General features: G+C 34.7%; 1 protein-coding gene across 1 annotated transcript in view; it reads right to left on the bottom strand.

Annotated features, from left to right (window-relative positions):
- Positions 1–18016: 18016 nt before the first annotated feature.
- Positions 18017–24645, bottom strand: part of FZD3 (frizzled class receptor 3) — an 85222-nt gene continuing 78593 nt past the window's right edge. Inside the window, exon 6 of the mRNA XM_032592872.1 lies at positions 18017–18890. Within this exon, the coding sequence (XP_032448763.1) occupies positions 18677–18890 (214 nt within the window). The 3' untranslated portion in view covers positions 18017–18676. The remainder of the gene's footprint in view (positions 18891–24645) is intronic.

The following is a 24645-nucleotide window of genomic DNA, read 5'->3' as shown; positions in this document are numbered from 1 at the left end:
GTGTTAAAGAAAACATTATTTAGGAGCCCCTGGGTGGCTCAGTTGGTTAAGCATCTGACTTCAGCTCAGGTCGCGATCTCGAGGTTTGTGAATTCAAGACCCATGTCAGACTCTGTGTTGTCCATCTCTGCTCTCTGCCTCTCCCCATCTTGTGCTCTGTCTCTTCTCTGTGTCTCTCAAAAATGAATAAACATTAAACAAGTTTTTTTAAAAAATATGTGGTAGAACATGCTAATGCCTATTTTGATTTTTTTTACTGTATTTTTTTACAGTTATTTTCTTGCCATATGGATTTTCTTTTACGAGGGATTATAGTATGCATTATCAGAATTACTTAAAATTAATACTAATTTATTGCTAGTATAGACTGTTCGTTCCAATGTAGCTCCATTCCCTTCCCCCTCCTTTGTGTTTATTGTCATATATGTTGTCATATTATCATATATTAGTATATAATATAAATATTATAAATCCAACAAATTTTAAATCTTTTAAAAAAAATGTTTATTAGTTTTAAGAGACAGAGCATGAGTAGGGGAGGGGTGGAGAGGGAGGGAGACACAGAATCCAAAGCAGGCTCCAGGCTCTGAGCTGTCAGCACAGAGCCCAACATGGGGATTGAACCCACCAACTGTGAGCACCCAGGTGACCCTAAATCCAACAAATTTTAATTATTGTTTTATATAATAAAATTATTGTTTTATGTAATAAAACATATAAAATAAAATATATTTTTATGTTTATAATATATAAAATAAAATATTTTTATATTATATAAAATTATATAATAAAATATATAATATAAAACATAATTAAAACTTGTTGGATATAAAACAATACTAATACTATAAAATAATTAAAATAATTAAAAATAATTAGAAAAGTAAGAAAGTGTTTCCCTGAGTTCTATGAGCTGCCCTAGCAAATGAATCAAACCTAAGGTGGAGGTCATTGTGTGGCCGGTGTGTCAGAAGCACAGGTAATAGCCTAGGGCTTGTCACTGGCATCTGAAGTGTGGTTGGGGGCGGTCGTATAGGACTGAATCCTTATCCTGTGGAATCTGATGCTATCTCTGGGTGGACAGTGTCAGAATTGAATGGAATTCTTGGACACCCTGCTAGTGTCTGAGAATTACTTGGTGGTGTGTATGGGAAATAGCCTCCCCCCACCCTGAAAATGGATCTAGGAAACTTAAAAAACATACGAACCCACATACTTACCATTTATCCATTTCCTCCTGTGTACTTGAGCTACTATCTGGTGTCATTTCCTTTTGGCCTAATGGACTTCCTTCAGTATGATTTTTATATAATCCAGTATTTTGACTGCTTTCATTGGGAGAGTCATTAAAAGTATGTAGTCTTTCAGCTGCTCAAAACGCGAGTTCCCCATTTACTTTCCAATCCACTCCACAACGGCTTCTCTCCCACTTCTTTTCAATAACCTACATATTGTAAAATCATGTCGTCTTCCTTAGTCATCATCTTATTTGATCTTTATCCATCATTTGACCAGTTGAACTATTCCCTCCTCTTAGAACACTTTTCTCTCCTGGCTTCCCTAACATATTCCCTTGATTTTCTCCTTAGCTAACTGGCCTCCCCCTCTCAGTCCCCTTTCCTGACTTTTTGTGCTCTACACAACTTCTGTTCTCTATCCACTTTTTTCCAAGGTGATCTCATATAGCCTGATGGCTTTAAATCCCATCTACACCTTGATGAGTCTCAAATTTCTATCACAGGTCAAAATCTCAACTGGAGCTCCAGACTCCTATCCAACAGCTTACATAGCATCTTCACTTGGATAACTAGTAGTGTTACCTTAAGCTTAACCTGTCCAAAACAGAACCCTCTAACATCTATACTTCTCCCAGTCTTTTCCACTTCGGTGACATCATAACCTACCTAGCTGCCCTGGCTAAAAAACTAAGAATTATCTTTTATTCACCCCTTTTCCTTATCTATAACATCCAGTATATTGGTCTTATTGACTCTAACTTCAAAAGTCATCTTGAATCTTCCTTTATTGTCCATCTCTGCAAAACCATCTGCATGAAAGTCACTATTATCTCTAACCCATACTAATTCAACTGCTTTTTTATTGGTTTCCCTGTGTGAATTCTCAGTCCTCATAATCCATTTTTATAAAACTACCAGAATAATTTTTTTAATTTTTATTTATTTTTGAGAGAGAGAGGGTGCCTGTGCCTGCGAGCGGGGGAGGGGCAGAGAGGGGGCGGTGAACAGAGGATCTGAAGCAGGCTCTGCACTGACAGCAGAGAGTCCATGAGGGCTCGAACTCACAGACTGTGAGATCATGACCTGAGCTGGAGTTGGATACTTAACTGACTGAGCCACCCAGGTGCCCCCAGAATAATTTTTTATTTTTTATTCATTTTTATTTAAAAAATGTTTATTTGGGGCGCCTGGGTGGCGCAGTCGGTTAAGTGTCCGACTTCAGCCAGGTCACGATCTCGCGGTCCGTGAGTTCGAGCCCCGCGTCGGGCCCTGGGCTGATGGCTCAGAGCCTGGAGCCTGTGTCCGATTCTGTGTCTCCCTCTCTCTCTGCCCCTCCCCCGTTCATGCTCTGTCTCTCTCTGTCCCAAAAATAAATAAACGTTGAAAAAAAAATTTTTTTTTAAATAAAAAATGTTTATTTATTTTGGGGGGGGAGGGGAAGAAAGAGAGGGAGAGAGAGAATGCGGGGCTGGAACCCATGAATCGAGAGATCATGACCTGAGCCTAAGTCGGATGCTCAACCAACCGAGCTACCCAGGACCCCCCCAGAATAATTTTTTATCTTATTTATTTATTTATTGCATATAAAGTGGCACATTTATTTATTTATTTATTTTTCAATATGAAATTTATTGTCAAATTGGTTTCCATACAACACCCAGTGCTCATCCCAACAGGTGCCCTCCTCAATACTCATCACCCACCCTCCCCTCCCTCCCACCCCCCATCAACCCTCAGTTTGTTCTCAGTTTTTAAGAGTCTGTTATGTTTTGGCTCCCTCCCTCTCTAACCTCTTTTTTTTTTTTTCCCTTCCCCTCCCCCATGGGTTTCTGTTAAGTTTCTCAGGATCCACATAAGAGTGAAAACATGGTATTTGTCTTTCTCTGTATGACTTATTTCACTTAGCATAACACTCTCCAGTTCCATCCACATTGCTACAAAAGGCCATATTTCATTCTTTCTCATTGCCACTACAATTGCCATTGTAGTATTCCATTGTGTATATAAACTGCAATTTATCTGTTCATCAGTTGATGGACATTTAGGCTCTTTCCATAATTTGGCTATTGTTGAAAGTGCTGCTATAAACATTGTGGTACAAGTGCCCCTGTGCATCAGCACTCCTGTATCCCTTGGGTAAATTCCTATTGCTATTGCTATAGGGTGGCAGTGCTATTGCTGGGTCATAGGGTAGATCTATCTTTAATTTTTTGAGGAACCTCCACACTCTGAATAATTTTTTAAAAGAAAATTATGTTAATCACTTAATTAAAATGCTTCAATGCACCCTTTTGCATTTTGTAAATTTTTAAAATGTTTTTTATTTTTGAGGGAGAGAGAGAGAGTGAATGGGGGAGGGACAGAGAGAGGGGGCAACAGAGGATCTGAAACAGGCTCTGCACTGTCAGCAGAGAGCCCGATGTGGGGCTCTAACTCACAAACAGATCATGACCTGAACAGAAGTTGGACGCTCAACCGACTGAGCCACCCAAAAGGCGCTCCCACCCTTTTGCGTTTTGAACAAAATCCATTAATTTTTTACCAAGACTTTAATCCCCTGCCTATAAGAAAGTTATAGCATTTATTATCTTAATATGTTAATTTTTTACTTATTGTCTGTTTCCTCCTTTTGCACTCAACATTCTGATTACAGGACTGCCACAGAACAACTGCCTGTTTTGTCCCCTACATAATCAATTAATTCTTTCACATTCCATAAAGTTCTCTGTATGCCCGGTCTTCATGGCAGAAGTAAGTTCTTCCACATTTGTGCTTACATAACACTTTGAGCACACCAGTGTTAGAAATCTCATCTCCTCACTGGAGTGTGAACTTTGCAAGAGTATACACCATGTCATTTTCTTCTTTGAGTTCCTAGGGTCTTACTACTTGGTAAAGAGTAGGTAAACAAATGAGTATTTGCTGAATAAAAGAATGAATTAATGCATGCTATTGAATGCTCCCAGAAACATGAAACATCATTTGCTAAAGTAACTTTCATCAACGGACAAGAAAAACACTACAAATATGAACTTGGCTCTGAAAAAAACAACTAAAATTATGATCGCTAAAAGTCTTATAGTTAAATATGGCATGGTTCTGCAAAGGAAATTAACAGTAAGTAGAAAAAAAGAGAGGAAAGGAAGAATTTTTAAGTTTAAATGATTTAGTTTGTTCTCCTCTGGATTTGCTAACAAATTTAAGTGCTGTAGCAATGGCTCCAGAAACAAGCCAGTATCTGGTGGCCATAGGACCTAGACAATCTTTGGAATTTTCAGAATGCTTATTTTCACTCTGAGAATGTGAGGGACTTATCTCCTCGTTGTTATGGTAAGGGCTCATTTGGAATCGACTAAATTTATGGCCAAGGGCACCTGTATTACCTCTGCCTTCAGGACTATTAACAGTTCCTTTAAACTGGCTCAACCATGCCTGATCTGTTGCCAGAGAACACCCCTTCTGCCCTTTTAGCCACCAGGACATTTGGGAAACCCGAAGTCTGCATGTTGGTATTAGTGTGTGAATTTATTCCCCATATTCAGCACTTTCTAACAAATCTGGTGCCAAAAAATTCTTAAAATAAAAAATATACCTACTTCATTGATTCACCTCATGTGACATGTTTAAATGCTTCAATTGTATTTATTACCGTACAGTAGCTCATCTAATATTATTTGAAGTTGATGAACTATTAGCCCCTTAGGGTGTTTAGTTTTGAGCTGTCTACAGAGATAGTGAAAAGGGCTCAGCATAATTCTTCAGCTGCAGAAGATAGTGACTAATCAATACCTTAGCAAAAAGCTTTTATTTTTCAAAAATTTTTGAGTTCCTGCTTAGCTTAAAGAGAGAAATAGAGAGCACAAGTTGGTGAGAGGGGTGGGGGTGGGGGGGGGGAGAGAGAGAGAGAATCTCAAGCAGTCTCCATGCTTAGTATGGAGCCCAACGCGGGCCTCGATCCCATGACCCTGGGATCATGACCTGAGCCAAAATCAAGAGTCAGACGCTCAATAGACTAAGCCACCCAGGAGCCCGTTTTGTTTTGTTTTGAATAAATCAATTTGCATATAACCCTCTTGGTGCATGGAGTACCCAGACCAGGTGATAAAGCTACGTTTCTTAACCTTTTGGCTCCTTGCTGCACCTGAAAATCTTGATATTTTTCCAAGGCTTATTCTTCTGACAAATGGGTGGGTATACTGGTGGGAATGTGGAGTAGATAAAAACATATACTTGATTAACAGGGAAAAATGAACAGCAGAGTTTTAAAGAGGAGGAAAGGATGGAAGAGAGGATAAGAGGAATGGGAATAAATGAAAATGAAAAATAATGGTGGAAAAGATGAAGACTAAAAGAGAGAACAGGAAGAAAGGCACCGGGGAGTGACTGCTCTTATTACTCAACACTTCCAACCTGTCTCCACCAACCTCAACAGTCTGTTGCAGGCAACTCACCAGCTCTCTGAAGTGCTTCTGATTCTTAATGGACTCCTTGAGCCATTTTCCATTACTTGTTTTTTCACTGCCTACACTCTGCAGATGTGGGGGTATGAGGTTCAGTTTATTAGTTTTTGATTCCTGCTATAACGAATTACCCTAAATTTAGGGGCTTAAGCAACACAAATTTATTATCTCTGTAGGTCAGAAGTCTGACATGGGTCTCATGGGGGCTAAAATGAAGATGTCAGTAGTTTCTTTCTGGAGACTTCAGAGGAATATTAATTTCCTTGTTCATTCTGGTTGGCATAATTTAGTGCCCTGCTGTTGTAGGACTGAGATTTATGTTTTCTTGTTGGCTGTCAGCTGAAAGCCATTCCTAGCTTTGAGAGGCCACTACATTCCCTCACTCATGGTCTCCTTCCTCCACCTTTAAAGCCAGCAACAGTGGGTTAAGTCCTTCCCATGTTGCATCTCTCTTACACCTTCATCCTTTTTCACCTCCCTGCCCGCAGCTGGGAAGAGTTCTCTGCTTCTAAGGACTCATGTGATTAGACTGGGCCCACATGAATAATCTGGGATAATCTCTCCATCTCAAGGTCTGCAATCTTAAATTCATCTACGAAGTCCCTTTTTCCATGAAAACAACACATTCACAAGTTCTGGGAATTGGGGGCCATTATTCTGCTGACCACACTCAAAAGTCTGGGGTGATTCTGATTGTTATTCCTGGGAACTTTAGAAGAAGGGGAATGGGAACAGGCAAAATGTATGGAGCACATTAGCAGGGTCTTGTTTTCATGTGAGAATATCAAATTAGGAAAGGCAAAACAAGAACTGAAGGATTCCTGGGTAAATGACATTTACCAAGAGTCTCTTCAAAAATAATTCTAATAGGTTCTTTAGAATTAACAGAAAGAAAAAAAACAGCTAGAAAATGAATGGGGCATTAATTACAGAATTTTAGAAGGGACCTAAGATCACTTAGTTCACTAATTTAAAAAATTTGTTAACCTTTTTGAGATACAGATTTACATGCAGTTTTAAGAAATAATACCCATACCCAGTTTTCCCCAATGGTAACATTTTTTGGTAACTGTAGTACAATAGCAAAATCAAGAAATTGGTATAGATACAATTCATCTATTTTATATAGATTTCACAAGTTTTACAAGCCCTCATTTCTGTGTATAGTTCCCTGCAATTTTATCACATGTGTAGATTCATGTGACCACAGCCATAGTCAAATTGTAATGTAATTTATAAAGTTGGTTCTTTGAGCTCTTAAGAGTTCTGTCTAGATGGTTCAAGGATGCTGTAGTGAAGAGATAAAAGGACTAGGTCAAATAATTAAGATTTCAGGCACTTTCTCTTTTAAAAATCCTGCTTTTATCTGTTTTACGTACTGAGACATGTACTATTTTATTTGATGAAATGATCCCATAGCTAAAAAACAATGGTTTAGTCTATGTATTTGCCCCAGCACATACACTATGATTAGTACTCAAACTGTTAATGATCAAAATTTGTGTAGTTAGCTAATGATCACCATAAAACAAAACACTCAAAAAAATTCTTCCCTAATTTAGCAGTCATAAAACAATTCAGGGTATTTTCCCATCTTTATTAAATATTTGGTTCACCTTAGAAATAAACTGTCAGGAGATTAAGAATTTTATTTAGTTCATTGCCTGGCACACAGTAAATGACCAATCAGTGCCTTAGAGAAATATCTGAAATTGGCAAACATTAGAGTTTGAACAATTGATGGACATGTATATATGCATATCTTCATCCTTCAATAATTGGAGGGAGATCATTAAAAAAAAAAGTGCTCCATTCTTCTGTGATAAACTTAATACAAGTAATAGTGTACAGAATATAGTGTACATTAGATTCTTCACTAGTTTTATAGAATCTGGAGATACGTGTTCAGTTCTATGGAAATTTTAAGAGGAATATTCCTAACTGTAGTCTTTTGGAAGGGAACAACTAGGATCTGATAGGAAGTCATGGAGAAACTGGAAAATAGGACATGTTTTGCTTATAGAAAAGATTTGGAGGAAACAACATATCTTTTCTCCAATGTCTAGCAAATGGTCCTGTGAAAGAATTACGGTGTATCTGTAGAGTACTACCAGTGTATGAAGGTAACAAAGAAATACATTTTCCACCCAATATACGCAAGGCCTTTTACAATTAGAGTTTCCTCAAAATGGAATGGAAGGCCTTACAGAGTAGTGAGCTTCCTGTTACTGAAATCATTCCAGCAGAGGCTTATAAAAGATAGTTTTGAAGAATTTTTGTACTGGCTTGGAAGTTAGACCTTATGATTCCAAAGGTTCCTTGGAACCAAAGGCTGTATGATCCAGGCAAGAAACTCTAATAATAGTTTGAATCCTGGTCTGCCTTCCTGTGCATGAAAAAAATCAACTGATTTGTTAATGTGAGTAGGATTTCTAATTAGAAAACTGATACAGATACTTTTCAATTTTATCAACAGATATGTATTGAACCCCTATTATGTGCCCAGTAGTGTTATATAAACAGAGATCAGTCTTATCTATATTGACAAAATAAGTGTGAGAGAAAAGGATATGATACTGGACGGTTTTTGTTTACATATTTCTATATTCCAGAATAATGTGAATTCTATGTTATAAATGAAAAATATTAGTAATATTAGAATATAAAATATGAAACCCAATTGAAAAATAGCAGTGTAATATGTTAATTAAGTAGTCTAGAAGGTGATACAGAAAATTATATGCAGATACTAATGACAAAATAGAGAACAAATTATTTAATTTTATTAAAAATTTCCAATTTATAACCAAAATATACAACCACTACATTTAAAATCAGTTTGTACACTCACAGTTAAAGTGCTAAGTAAAAACATTTACAAAAATGGACATCAGTCTACTGTAAACAAAATAAATCTACAAGAGCAGAGTGCAAAGCACATCCAGCTAACGTGAAAGTACAGTTCATGCTCTAATCAAGTGCACCTGCCCTATACATATCTCAATAACAGTAACTTTCCCACTCACTCAGAAATGAACAATTTTAAATACATAAAAAAGAAATGTGAAGAACTAATACCACAAAATACAAGTCTTTAGCATAAACACTAACTAGATGCTTACATGATAAAAGCAAGATTAAGATTTTAGAATCAATTTTAGAATCACCATATCAATTTAATTCAGAATAGGGTGTGAAAACTAAATTGCTAAGTGCCAGCTGTTTAAAAATAATAGTTTTTTTTTAAATAATGGAAAAGGAATATCGTTTCTACCTTTTTATCTCTTGAAAAAAGGAGAAGGTGGTGTCACTGTCAAAAGTAAAATGAGGAAAGCTATTGTCTATAGTATCAATGAGCAGAGCTGGAAGATAGACAGGACTAGCTGGGAGGTAGAGAAAACTGAGGCTCGAACACAGAATCTTAAGAGTGTGGGTGACGGACATCTAAGATGCTCCTGACACAGCTCTTGAACTGAAAAACAAAGGATCAGCAAGACCCTGACTTCAATGACCCAGAATTACAAATGACTAGCTCCCCTCCTCAAAGTCACTGAAAATATACGGCACTTTCAGACATCACATGCATTCACAGAAAGAGCAAGAGATGCTTAAGTTAGGTCACTTAATGGTATCTCTTGCCTCAAAAGAATCCAACCAACACTATTTCCATTTTTGTTTTAAAGCTCAATATTCCAATTGATAGTAATTTGTGCTAATAGCAATGTGTTTGTCTTTAATGCAGATTTATCTTTAAGCAGGTTAAAAGGGCTACAGTGACTAACACACTTGAATACAAATTAAAGCAAATTTCCTTCTTCCTAATGCTTGAATATAGATTATACTTCGGAAGTATTGATAAGGAAGACTGGGGATAGAAGGCAGGTAGGAAGGTCTTGAGGAATGTAGCATTAGAGGAATAGGCCAGATGGAGAATGTGTGTACCTGGGCAGGGCTCAGGGTATCTCCTAGAAAGAAGTATACCAAGTGATTACTGAGAGATCTAAGTCAATTTTCCCCACCATAAAAGTATAGTCAAAACTGAGACACTAGATTAATATGAAGTGTACCAGATCAGCTCTTGTTGGCTAATGTGTTGCCCTTATTATTCATAATATTATTTATATGAGATGTAGTGTGAGTTTAGAACAATCCAATTTACAACCTCTTAGATAATAGCTCTTCTAAAATTCTGGATTTCCTGTGTAGGAGATTCATATTTTTTACATGCATTTTTAAACCCATATACTTTGATTCTTATAAGTTGAAACACAGGTATAAAGAAAATCTTTAAATGGCATTTTAAGGCAAATCTGTTGACTCTATAACATAGTAGTATCATTTCAGAATGCCTACCAAGAAGATAAAATTCTATAGCTAGCAAAATTTGAGTCCATAGTAGATATGGAAGGGGGGGGGACTTATTTTGCCTCTAATGATATTTACATACTAGTCCTTTGATATATGATAATATCCCAGGTTATGAAAGTTTTTATATAACTTACATATTCCCAAAAGGTATTTGCTTTCAATTACTAAAATCATTTTGACTACATATCTTTAAAACTAGGCAATTTAACTACAAAACAAAGCAGAATTTTCTTGATGGACCTATGGTTATCTATAGTTTGAATCTCCTTCGTAAGGTCTCTGATAGGTTAATAAGAGGAATTAGAATGGAAAGTTAATATATTTATTCTAAAACACCTTTTGTTTGATTGTTTCTTGAATATATATTATGAAATTGCAAACATTTGATCACTCTTGATGAACAAAACCAGCAATTTCACACAGTTCAGGATAATACTATCCAACTATGATGACATAGTATAAATCTCTTTAAATTGTTCTTTCTGAGAATCAGGCTATCTAACAAAGGATTTTCTGCTGAGAGGACCATAATAACCTAACACACAACACTAACAAAACAAGACAAAATAAAGGCTTACCAAAAAAATTAAAAAAAAAAAGTTCACATTAAATAAATTTAAGCTTCAGGTATCACAATATTATAGAAAACAAAATAACTCAGAACTATTATTAGTTGTAGACACATATATTTATATAAACAATCCCCTAAATTCACTATCAGATTAAAATACAGTAAAGTCAGTATTTTCTTGAACAATTTTAAATTAGAAGAAACAGCTTCCATAGCTTATAAAAAAAAATAAGACAATTTAATAGCTTTTGAGTGTCAAATGAACTCTTCTTTCTGGGTTTCGGAGAAAGCAGTGGTAGTGGTATTATCTTTATCATACCAAAGTAAATGTCTAAACTGCAGTCACTCCTTCACATATGCAATACTTTGAAACTTCAATGAAGAAATAAAACTCAAAAATAAAATTTGGCATTTGAAAACAGAAGCAGAAAAGTTGTTTGAAGTTGGTGTTAAAGATATGTGAAATGGAGTAATTCTAGAGAAGTTAGTTTTTTAAAAAGATGAATGATAAAGAATTCAGATTTACTCTGATAAGGTAGAAATAGCACCTAATGACAAAAGAACTTCCAGACTAATATTTTCAAATCAGAGACCCCTTTTTATAATTAAAAAATAATTTTAAGTTCACATATTAAAAAAATACAGTATTTTCAAGTACATATTCACCTCAGTTCAATGCAAAGAACTTTTTTGTTGATCTTGTTCCAGAAATATAGAATCATTTCCTATTAAATGTTTCTGCTGACAAGAGTAGTTAGGGAAAAACTATGTGAGGCAGGGGCTAACTAAGGGAGTGAAGGAAGACAACTCTAAACGTCCTTTTCAAAACTGGGGAGGGGAGAAGTAGGTAGAAAAATGGTGGATGGATAAATATAAATTAAATCACACTAGGATTATCTGCTTTATCTTCTAGAATATCCTATTATCAAAACCCAGAAAATCTTCAATGAAATGTTTGGACCTCAGATTCAAGTTTAACAAGTGTAATAACAAAACATGCAGAGCCAGAGAACTGAAAATAAAGGTCTGGTGTTTGTTGCTGTTGTTGTTGTTTTTCTTTACAGGCAATCAAAATAACACTGTAATATAGCTGTGTCTGAATGAGAGAAGCTAGTCATCTCATTTAATTTCTGAAAGCAGGAAAGTTGATCCATTGGACTGACCAAAGACAAGGAATCAAGTATAGCCAAAGACATCACACAATCTTCCAACATCAACCTTCCATTATTCTTCTCTACCTAGCCAACACCAAACCCAATACCTGGATTATAAATCTGTAGACCAATGTGTTCAACAGATTGATATGAGCTAATGCAGCCAATTAGAGAGAGGCAGTGATCTCTAAAAGTAACAAGTAACTTCCTTCGCTCTTCCCTGGTTCTCAGAGAGCACAATTAAATCTGTAAGAGAACTCTGTTGAGACATGGAACTAATGCAATCTCTATTTTATTAGACAGTTAAGGAGGCTTTATGAAAACATCTTCTGCATAGCCAGAAAAAAAAAACATTTATCTCTAACATTTTAAAGTAGGACAATGCTCATGGCAATCTGGCAATTACACTTATTCAATGAATCTAAGAACATTTAAGAATAATTGTTAAACAGAAAAATTTCAATCCACTTCTCGAAATTCCTTTTACATTTGATAATTATATTAATGTTGGTAAAAGTCAAGAGCTTTTTAATTAGCTATATGGGCCAGTGCTATCACCACTTTGCTCACTAATTTTATCATGAATACATTTTGTTTAAAGTTAAGGCTAAATAGCTATATTCATATTTAAGAGAACAAAGACCACAGAATTTTGTCATTTTTCTCCTATATATCAGTTTTAAGGTGCTTACGTTAGTGCTTTAGGAGACTTTTCCTATGGAAGAAAAAAAAAGGTCGTGTCAATTATTTGTAACCTTTCTTTTATTTTTATTATCTGTAATATAATTTCCTCCTTAAAATTACTCAAAATTATAAGTGGAAAACAAAGTTAATAACATAACTGAATCCTAGCAATTTAAGCATAGATTTCATTAACAGTACTGGCTGAACTAGTAAATATAGTTCATGGGAAGAATAACAAGAATAAAAGTAAGCCAGAATAATGATTACAAAATGGTCAAGCGACACCCAAATTACAGGCAGGTGGAATTTGAGACCCTACCTAAACTAGTCCCTTGTTTCTTCACATCTATTCACAGATGATAAAACCTGAGGTCCCAAGAGGTAAAATTCTAGTTACTAAGCTCACTGAAAACAGAGGCAATACTAGAAACCAGGTCTCCTGACTCAAAATTCTGTGGTATTTAAAAAATAACATAAGGTATTTTTACTAAGCATTAGGGAAAGAAATCTGCCAATTCTGAAAAGAGAAAATTATGAAGCTCTAAAGCTTTTTAAGTCAATAAGCACAAGACAATTAAAGAAATATTTGCAAGTTAGCAATATAAACAAGGTGACATATAACAAAAACACCAGGGCTACAACAACAATAAAGTAGTTCACCCTACTTCACGAAATATAAAATAATAAGTTTAAAAATATCACTGTCTTATAAATACTAATATTACTAGTAAGTGGTAATCATCAAAATAATGGAACACCGAATCTTCAAAATCTGAATTACAAGGTAAAAAACTTATTTATCAGGAAAAACTGGTAACAGTAGCCAATAAAATGAAAATAAATTAACAGCAATGCTAGCATACCAATGAAAACGTCCAAGAAAGGACATAATAGATTTCCTGAGATAAATAATTATTAAAAAAATAATAATCTGAAGGGAACTATTCTTTAATGCATTTATATAGATGGAACTACTTTCTTTTATAGGATGTAATGTTGTACTGCTGTGGGATTTGACTAAAATATAAGTGAAACTTTACTTTCTTTTATCTTTATGGCAACAAAATTTTACTTTCTAATTAGAGATCACAGAATAGGAAATATGCTTATTAACTTAGTATATTACATCTTTGTGAATCCAATAGAAACGTCTAAGAAATGGCTGGTTTTAGGTAGACCTTAGTATTTTCTATCCTAGAAGATTTTGGATCCTGGGAGAAAATTATAATCCTATTTCAGTTTGACTATTAAAGAAGTATAGGATTAAAATTAAATTAGAAAAAAGTCCCAGGAGACTGTTTACAGTCAGATGAAGGGTACGGGATGCTTAGTCTCCCTATTCCTTTCCCTAAACCCATACAACTGGAACAAAAAAAGAGAATTAGTTAAATTATGAAGAGATGTCAACATAATTCTTTTCATATAAAATAGAAATGATACAAGAATAATGTATAAATGTGGCTACTAGGAAATAAATGAATATAAACACTTTTTCTTATTTTAGTCAGTTGTAAAAAGGTATTAAAAGAAATTAAAAGAAGCATGAGTTCCTTCGTAAATCTAGGTTCCATAAAAATGCTCTTTTGTGTGTTGATGTGCGGAAAAGAATGGAGAAATCCTTACTTTATGTAGGTTTAAAAAAATTATATATACAAACATACAATTAAGATAATTTTAAATAACTTAAAATTTCAAGTTTTGCCATGATGAATATCAGCAAGTTACAGCTATTACCTTTTTAAAACTTGTTCTTAATCAGAAATAGGCACATGAAAGTCCTCAAAGAAAAGTTAAAGGGCCTACACTCTTCTTTGTATTTTTCTTACAAGTTTCAGTGAAGTCAAGCTCATGTACTTACATAATTCCATCAAAAGAATAATATAATGGAGATTGACCTGCAAATTTAATTGTATACAATTTGAGAGCACACACTGGCTATATATATACTCAAGAGCTAGCACAGTTTCAGGACATACCTACTCTTGAAAAAGAACCTCATTTTCAAAAAGTTAATTGGATTGTTGATTTAAAGATTGTACCAAATTGTATCAAGATTGTACTGGTCTAATTGCCTATTTTGTTGTTGTTGCTAAATACTACTGAAGACCATATCCTTGTTTTCTACAACCCCCAAATTCTAACAAAAACAAATAATATCAGAGCAATTTATAGATTAGAGAGCATGATAATACATGTTATCTCATTTGTTCCTTACAACCAAAGTCCAGTGAGGTAGGTTTGGGGCTCAACAATTAACTTATCCTCATTTTACACTGAAGAAATTGAGACTAAATGACCTGTCCTGTTCACATCATAATTATGGGTCTCTGAATTCCAAGCCTAAAGGGATTTTCACTGCACTAGATGATGAAAATCATCCAAGTGATAATACAGGAATATACCTTTGGCATGTCAAAAGCAGTACAAATATCATCATAATGAAATTTTGGTCTGTTACTGTTTTCTAAGCTCTGGCCACCATTTTCTAAAAACATTTTAAGTAGTTCCTTTTATATCACAGGGATATAGCCTCAACTAAGATAGGTATAATTTGTTATATCCAGCTCTTATCACAAAGAAACTAATGAGGTAGGCTAAAATGTAGGAAATTTTTCTAATTTAAAAAGATTTTTAGAATTTTCATACATTTGCTCTAAGAAGCAGCAGAAAAAGAAAATCACTACTAATAAAGGTTTACTTGAATATTTGTTTACCCAACTAGTATACAAAGATTTAATTTCACATAAAGCAACAAGAGCTTAAATACTTCTAAGAATTGGTGTCACCTTTTAAAATTAATATCAAGTTTTGGTACAAGCTTATGTAAATATTTCTTGTGTAAGTTATGTATTTATTACTTGCCACATGTTATTCTGGTAAAGCAGAGACTTCATTTCATTCAGTTTAAATTTAGATACTTCAAATTCCTTTGAGGTGAGATTCTCACTACTAAGGGTAAATGTGAGTTGCATAACATGAGTTGTTCATTCGTAAATATTTATTGAAAAACCTACTCTGTACTTAGCCCTGTGCTAGTTGTTATTAATCAATTGTTCTTTCAAACCAATTATTGTTTTGAGCTTAGTATGATCTTTTGCTTTAATTATTGAATAAATTAAACACAGTATTGCTAAAATCAAAGTACTTTTTGAAAGCTCTTGATTATATATTAACATCTTGGAGAAACTATTATTTTCGCAGTTGTCAGCTGAACAAATAAAATACTAAACATTATCACATGCCAATCAAAACACAAATTAAAGTTAAACATATGGTAAGAAAGCTGTCTCGACTTGTTCAAGTTGGTTTAAGGGAACTGAGACTTTGAAATTGCTGGTTTGCTATAGTTCTTTAACAGTTTCTTAAAAATATTTCTTAATTTAAAGCACCAGTTTGATAAATAACCTGACCCAAACTAAATACTGTTATTTAAAACAATGGACTGATGATATTAAGTAAATTTCATGGAGCAAAATTAAGATACTGAAAGTAAATGAAAGATCAATATAGCATTTACATATATGCCAACAGGGAGTTTAACAAACAAGAGAAATGAATATATAAAAATCAGGAAGCACAAAAATTAAGATTTTCATAGGGATGTGCACTTAACTGTCTACACTTGGCCTACTTGCACAAGAAAATCAATTAACATTTTGGCAATTGATAATATAATGCAGATGGCGATGGATGACAACATCTTTGAGCTCAAACTGGTACCTTCTATTTTAACTTCTTATTTTTGTTTCTGAATGTTTGTTTTGGTCTTCTCATGCTGTTCTCAGGAGAGATTCTCAGAAAAAAGCCTTATGAATTATTGATTTATTGTATAAACGAGTTGTTCTAAGTCTGGCCTTCAGAGAAACGGTTTACTAATTGTCAGTTATGAGGGAATTTCAAATTCTGCGTATCTTGAGTATGAACTCCAGCTCCAAGGAGAAACACAATAAAGACAGAGGAAAAAGAAAAACACTTTGGGGCTAAATGTTCAAATATGTCCTATAAAGAGTCAATAATAAACAATAAGATATATGTACTTTGAAAGAAATATGATATACAAATTATTATCAGAAAACTGACTTTTTTTGCATGATGAAGCCTTTTTTTCAACACCTAATTTCTTGGTATTTTTGTTTTAAAGGAGAGAGAAAAAAGTACACATAAATTAAACATATGTCAAGGAATGTACAATAGTAGCCCTCAAATCTCTTAAATCCTTAATCTTAATCCTTTATATTTCATAATGCTTTACAGTTTTCAAAGAGCTTTTGTATGATTTTTCATTTGATCCCTATTCGACAACTTTGTGAGGTAGGTACTTCTCCTCTATCTTCATTTATAAACAAGGGAACTGAGGCTCAGAGCAGTTTACTTGTTAAAGGTAAAAAACTGGCATATGGCAAAGCCAGGCCTCTCTAGAGTCTAGAACATTTTTCAAAGTATGATTCTTGCATTACCTGCATTAAGAATTATGTGTGATATTTTTAGAACTCAGGTTTTAAAGTCCTACCACCTTTGACTTACTGAATAAGAAACTTTAGGAGTGGGGCCCCAGATTCCACATTTTATAATGGAAAATAAAGTGGAGAACAATTGCATATCAGATAATGATATATAAAAGCACAATATTGAGTCCGCCTAGATATTCATGTGATATCATATGATGCCATCAGATCACTATCAGGGGGCAAGTTAGTTCAAAACAACCTGCAGTCTGGCTGCAGATTAGAATAAAACATAGAAAACTTAAAAAAAAAAAAAAAAAACCTACAAATTCTCCTCTGAAAGAGAGGAAGGTGTTGGGCATCAGAGGTTCCCCAAGTGATTCTTGTCTAGTTAGGGCTGAGGACCACTTGTTTAAATACACTTTACTATAAAACACATCCACCATTTTCCAGAATTTTTCTTTCCCTTCTGATCAATTTCATGCCTAATAAAGTTCACGGTTTTATTGTAAATTATTTAAACATTACACAACAGAATGTCAAACATTTTTGAATTGATATTGGTAAGACTAAAAGATACTTCACAGCAAGACTAATCATGCTTCATTTAGTTACAATGGTTTCCAAATACCTCAAATTAATCACCACTTTGGACTTAAGTTATATATATTTCAACTGTAAGGAAAGAATGATCCAGAATCTGAAAATAAGAATCTGGGGGCAGAAAGCTGTAGTCTAGTGGCTCCTGGGCAATGCAAATGCAGACAATCAACTCACTGTTAGGAGGGGCCTGGTGGCTTTGGCAAGATCACATCTCACTGTAGAAAAATACAACAATGAATGTAGAGAAAACATTTTGCCATTTTGTAATTGTGGTTCCCACAAAAAAAAAGCTTATAATGTGTGATGCTTATCTTATTACATGCCTCCACGGAACAGATCTGAACATGAAGTTCTCTATGAATCAATACTACTACATGGAAAAAGGTGGCTACAAATTAAACTTTTTCCACCATGCATATGGTTAAGTTATAAAAACACAGCCAGTAAAAGTAATATTTACAAAAGTAATAAAGACAGCACAATCACAGGGGAAAAAAGATCCATCTCTGTTTTTATTCCATTGCTAATCCTAATCCTGTGTGTCTCTGGATGAAGATTATTTTGATAGAATTTTAAAAGAGCCTTCAATAGACTATTCAGTTTCTTCTGTTGATCTTATATCTTATTAGCTAAAATACCCTTGCTGATTTATCAAATTCTCCTACAGTTTAAAAACACAGTTCTTTTTCACTTAGTGGAAAGAAAACTACAAAGTCCAACTATTCATCTGAGAAATAAACCTTGCATAGAAAATTTCCTTAATTCTGAAATTTTGTTTTATTAATACAACTACCAGAATGTTATCTCACAACTAGTTGATATCATATGAAAGTTTGCTACAAAGCAGTCACCACACATTTAGGATTTTTCTAAATATAAAATAAGTAGGCTTATAAAAATGCTTACCAGACAAATAATCTCTTCATAACCTAGAAATAAGAATTATTTATGTGATGACATAATTATTAGCATTTTTGATGCCTTGATGTTCTAAGGTTGATGCAATATAAAAAGCAAAAATTTACTTTCCCAATGGACACAATCTGCACCTGACTGAAAGCATGGTAACGGTTGAGTTACAGCAATCAGTCATGCAAAGGCAAAGAATAAAATCTGCTTTTTAAACAGCACAAGTTCTCCATCTTAGGACAATTTAAGCACTGGTTCCATCTTCTTCAATAACCCGATTCATGCTGGTACCATGTGTGATGTGAGTCATAGGATTACTACTGAGATCTCTGATGCTGCTATGCCGTGACTGTTCATTGAGCCGATGAGAACTACTGTGTCTGGAGTGATCGGTCAGTCGTGATGTGCTGCCATGAGGGAGCCTCTCTTCCATTCCTCTGTAACTGCAGGGTGTATACCTAACACAGAAGAGTTTATTTTGAAGTAGGTAAGACAACACACTAGAAAATAAAACTAAAAATCTCATGAAAACGTCTCATTAAGCAAAATGATTAGGAAACGAACCAGTGAAAAAGTAACCATCAATTTTTGATGATTTATAGTAATTTCAAAAAGTAGACATTCACACGGCTAACCTGAAAGGGGAAAAACCCATCTCATTAAATTCAGAATGAAGGTCTTACTCCTTGCACAGGGACAGATATTAAGGTTAAACAGAGCTGGCTGATACAGAGCTATGCTAAGCATGGATACTTTGCTCATTCAAATGGGAGAGGAGGAACAATGATAGAAGCAACATGGCCTTGTCCCAGGGAGTCTATGAGGGTGGTTATAATCAGTAGTACAACAAAACAAATTTTATTGAAAGACTAGGGTTGGAAGAGGGAGCATATGAAATTAGAGGACAAATTAGTGTAACCTAAAAATAAAAAGGTGAATGAATTGGTAAGCAATGATGACGGTTATGTGCCGACAGCTTCTTTCCACATAGCCCAGCTAATGGCTGAAGAGCTACCTGTAAATGTCTTAATTACTTTTCATTAGGGCTTGAGGCTGTGAACATCTATTTCATAGAAGCTACATTTACTTAAATATTCTAGTAACATCCTCTGAACATTTGTAGCTATATTCCAGACGAAGCAAATTCTTCCCTTACACCTAGCCCAAGACCCAGCTTTTGAGTAGTACAATGTATGCTAACTGAGCTACACTGGTTAGTGCAGGCAGGCAGTCTTCTCTCCATCACTGTGCTTATCTTGAAAGGCAACAGTGGGAACATCAAAGATAAGAAAACACACACACACACACACACACACACACACACACACACACACACACACACCTCTTAAAGTATTTAATTTAGTAAAACAAAGCTCAAAGAAAATGTAACTGCATATAATTTATAATTTTAATATATACTAAATTTTACTTCAATACCTCTAAAATTAAAAAGGATTCAGCAGGACATTCTGTCTTAAAATAGTCAGCAAAAGAACGAATCCTGAGCAGCTGAAGATCTACTGGCTGTCAAAAATCATTCCTTTGTCATTCCTTCATAATAATTACAAATTTCATGATTCAGTAAGAATCATTTATAAAATTTAAAGATTTTAAAGACTGATTCATACACTAGTGAGGTGATTTAGTTTTATAGAAGTGCTTATCAAATAAAGTTTTCATCAGATCACAGAGTTTAACAATTGAGAAGTCCTTTTATTTATTTTTATTTTTTAAAGATTTTATTTTTAAGTAATCTCTATATCCAACTCACAAGCTGGAGAGTCATATGTTCCATCTACTGAGCCAGCCAGGCACTCCAGAAGTCCTTTTAAAATGATAAAAAGAAAGCATGTCTTTTGCTTCCAGTTTGAATAAAGCAAAAAAGAAAATATGAAAATGAAACGATGCATTGCGGCAACTGAGTGGCTTAGTTGGTTGAGCATCCCACTCTTAATTTCAGCTCAGGTCATGGTCCCAGGGTCATGGGATCCAGCCCCTGTATTGGGCTCTGTGCTCAGTATAGAGCAGGCTTAAAATCCTCTCTTTCTCCCTCTGCCCCTCTCCTGCTCTCTCTCTCACTCAAAAGAAAAGGAAAAAGAAAAAGAAAGAGAAAGAGAAAGAGGAAGAAAAAGAAAAAAAGAAAAAGAAAAGGAATGTAAAGATGAATTTTAAATATTTAAAAAGCTTCTTATGCTAACAGGTAAAAAAGCATTTAATTCTTATCTATTAAAAGATATTTCACATTCAGGGCAAACAGTTTTAACTTTGATTTGCATGTTTGGGTAAAATAATTACATTGTTTACAAATGAAAATATTTCAGAATGAGCTTGTTATTCTAGTTAATAATTATTATTTGACATCATGATTATTGTCCTAAATCAAGTGAAAGATTATTTCCAAATATAATTTGCCAGCTAACTGGAGATCTTTCACCTCTCAAATGATTTCATAAGCATCTATTTCAAATGAATTGGCAAACAAAAAAAAGCAAAGTATGATGCAGTGCTTAATAAATGATATCAAAGTAGTTAAAAAATGAAAACCAACCATTATTTAAAAATATGAATTGAGTATTTTCTAAAATAAAACTAAATCTTTGAGTTTACCAAATAAGACTCAAAGAATACATTTTTCATAGAAAAAGTTACCATACTGAGTTCTTTTGTCTATTTAAGTGAAATATGAGGCTATCCATGAAATTCTAGAATATGAACAACCTGTCCATGGATAATTAGGAATCAACTACACAGAAAAATAAATTTAATTATAGTGTTTCATCTCAATTGTATATATAGGAATTACCAAGTTTATTTATCTTTTGCCAGTCATTTAAAAAACTGTAACCATCTACTCTAACACACAATATAAAAATGTACATTAATTTTAATATAAACTTAGGCAAAATAATTAATTTGGTTAATTTGCTGAAAAGATAATAAGGTATATTTCCAAAGTCAAAATGAGAGAAACTTAAAGATGATTTATTCTTTTTGGTTCTCTAAACTAGTTGCTACCATTTATATAAATAATTGAATTCATTTGGGTTTAACCAGTATCTCATTATTCATTCTCTAGCTTTCCCTTGTCACCCTCTCATGTCACCTACTTATCACCACATCATTCATTTCCAAACCTCAACCTACTTACTCTTCCACTTCCTTTTCTACCCATCCTCTAATCCAACAATACTTATAATACACATAATAACAATTACTTATTCTTTGAAGTTGACATACATGTGTAGGTGTATTTACTTCAGGCTATTTTATTTCGTGGAGCACTGAGATCAATAAGTATCCATCAAGGAGTCTACACTAGAGTGAATATGGAGAAGCAGGTAGGTGTGTGTGTGTGTGATCTCATAGTCAAGATACCATGAGATGATGAGAAAGTGATGGCCAAAAGATAGTGTTAACATGTAAACTTAAAAACTGACAGTTAAGAAAGAAATCTCTATGAGATGATTTTTGTAATTATGAAAACCCCTATTTAGACTTTTAGGTTCAAGATGGCCTTGGAATCTTTCAGATCTGCTATTTTAAAGTTTTTACTTATTTATTTTTGAGAGAGAGAGAGCACAAGTGGGGAAAAGGCAGAGAGTGAGGGGGACAGAGGATCTGAAGTAGGCTCTGGGTGGACAGCAGAGGGCCTGACGTGGGGCTCGAACCCACGAACTGTGAGATCATGACCTGAGCTGAAGGCAGACACAACCGACTGAGCCACAAAGGCTCCCCCAGATCTGCTATTAAGTTCTGGCTATGGCAGAGGGCCTTGCAGTATGAATATTCGTGTACCACACACAACACCCTTAGTAGACTGTTGTTTTAGTTTTGGGCCCTGAATTCCTGGGAAATGTGACCCTTCGCTTCCCTTCCTTTCCCTCCCTCCCTCATTCATTCATTCATTCATTCACTCATTCACACATTCAAAGTAATCTTTACCGCGGGGCTCAAACTCATGATACTGAGCTCAGCATGCTCCACTGACGAAGCCAGCCAGGTGCCCCTAAATGCCCACATTCTTTCTTTCTTTTCTTTCTTTCTTTCTTTCCTTTCCTTTTCTCTTTTCTTTCTTTCTTTCTTTCTTTCTTTCTTTCTTTCTTTCTTTCTTTCTGTTTTTTTAAAAACAATTTAAGTGTTTATTTATTTTTGAGAAAGAGAGACACAGAGCAGGGGAGGGGCAGAGAGAGAGGGAGACACAGAATCCGAAGCAGGCTCCAAGCTCTGAGCTGTCAGCACAGAGCTAGTCATGGGGCTCAAACTCACAAACAGTGAGATTATGACCTGAGCTGAAGTCGGATGCTTAACTGACTAAGCCACCCAGGTGCCCCGCCTACATTATTTCTAAAGTCATCTATTCAACAGATTTATCTCGATAGATATAGATAGATAGATAGACAGACAGATACAGGAAGATAGATATAGAAGATAGAGATATATGCCTAGAACTGTGCTAGGTACTGTGGGGAAATACAGAAATGTCTGTCATCTAGTTCTCATTCTCTAGAAGTTACACATTTAGCTGAGGAAAGACTGCTGTATGGAAAATAGGTCATACCATAAAAATGATTAAAAAGCAATTAACTGCCATGGACATGGGAATTAAGCAGGCCTTAAAGGATGGGTATGATTTTGATTAAGCACAGAGGTAGGAAAGGCCATTACAGGAAGTCATAATCTATCCTCTGGTTCTCATGACAGTATACTTTTATAGATTCTTTCATATGCCAATAAGCTCTTTCTTTGATTCACATCTTGACTATTCTTCTTGTATTATTATTACTGTGAGTATTTATTAAGGTCTTGTTCTTGGTCTGTTCTTTTTTTTTTTGTTATGTTTCAAGTAATTCTATCTCACAATTTTAATTATCAACTACCTTTTTTTTCTTTTTAATTTAAATTCAAGTTAGTTAACATACAGTGTAGTATTGGCTTCAGGAGTAGAACCCAGTGATTCATCATTTAAATATAACACCCAGTGCTCATCCCAACAAGTGTCTTCCTTAATGCCCATCACCTATCTAGCCCATCCATTCCCCCACTCACCTCCCCTCCAGCAATCTTCAGTTTGTTCTCTGTGGTTGAGTCTCTTATGGCTTGCCTCCCTCTCTGTTTTTATCTTATTTTTGCTTCCCTTCCCCTATGTTCATCTGTTTTCTTTCTTAAATTCCACATATGAGTGAAATCATATGCTATTTGTCTTTCTCTGACTTATTTCACTTAGCATAATATATTCTGGTTCCATTCACAATGTTGCAAATGGCAAGATTTCATTCTTTTTGATGGCCACGTAATATTCCAGTGTATATACATACCACATCTTTATCCATTCATTAGTTGATAGACATTTGGGCTCTTTCCATAATTTGGCTATTGTTGATAGTGCTGCTATAAACATTGGTATGCATGTGTCCCTTCCAATCAGCACTTCAAATTGGTTTTTATTTTTAAACATTTTTTAAAAGTTTACCTATTAATTTTGAGAGAGACAGAGACAGTGCCAGTGAGGGAGGGGCAGAGAGAGGAGAGAGAGAATTCCATGCAGGCTCTGCACTGTGAGCACAGAGCCTGATGTGGGGCTCAAACTCATGAAACTGTGAGTGACCTGAGCCAAAACCAAGAGTCAGATGCTTAACCGACTGAGCCACCCAGGTGCCCCAAATTAGCAATTTTGTATCCTTTGGATAAATATCTGGTAGTACAATTGCTGGGTCGGGTACTTCTATTTTTAATTTTTTGACAAAAAGAAGTAAAAAGCATACAAATTGGCATAGAAGAAGTCAAATTTTCCCTATTCACATATAACATGACACTCTACGTGGAAAATCCAAGACTCCACCAAAAAACTGCGAGAACTGATATGTGAATTCAGCGAAGTCAGAGGATAGAAAATCAATGTACAAAAATCAGTTGCATTTCTATACACCGATAATTAAGCAACAGAAAGAAAAATCAAGGAATCAATCCCATTTACAATTGCACCAAAAACCCTAAGATACCTAGGAATAAAGCTAACCAGAGGTAAAAGATCTGTACACTGAAAACTATAGGAAGCTTATGAAAGAAATCAAAGACGACACAAAGAGATGGAAAAACATTCTATTCTCATGGATTAGAAAAACAAATATTGTTAAAATGTCAACTACCTTAATGATTATAAATGTCCTTACCTAAGTTCCAGTTCCATTCAGATTAGAGAGACTGAATACCCTA

Source organism: Lynx canadensis, chromosome B1, assembly GCF_007474595.2.
Source record: "Lynx canadensis isolate LIC74 chromosome B1, mLynCan4.pri.v2, whole genome shotgun sequence".
Lineage (NCBI taxonomy): Eukaryota > Metazoa > Chordata > Mammalia > Carnivora > Felidae > Lynx > Lynx canadensis.
Note: the sequence above shows the minus strand (reverse complement) of the source record. Positions and strands in the feature narration are given on the sequence as shown.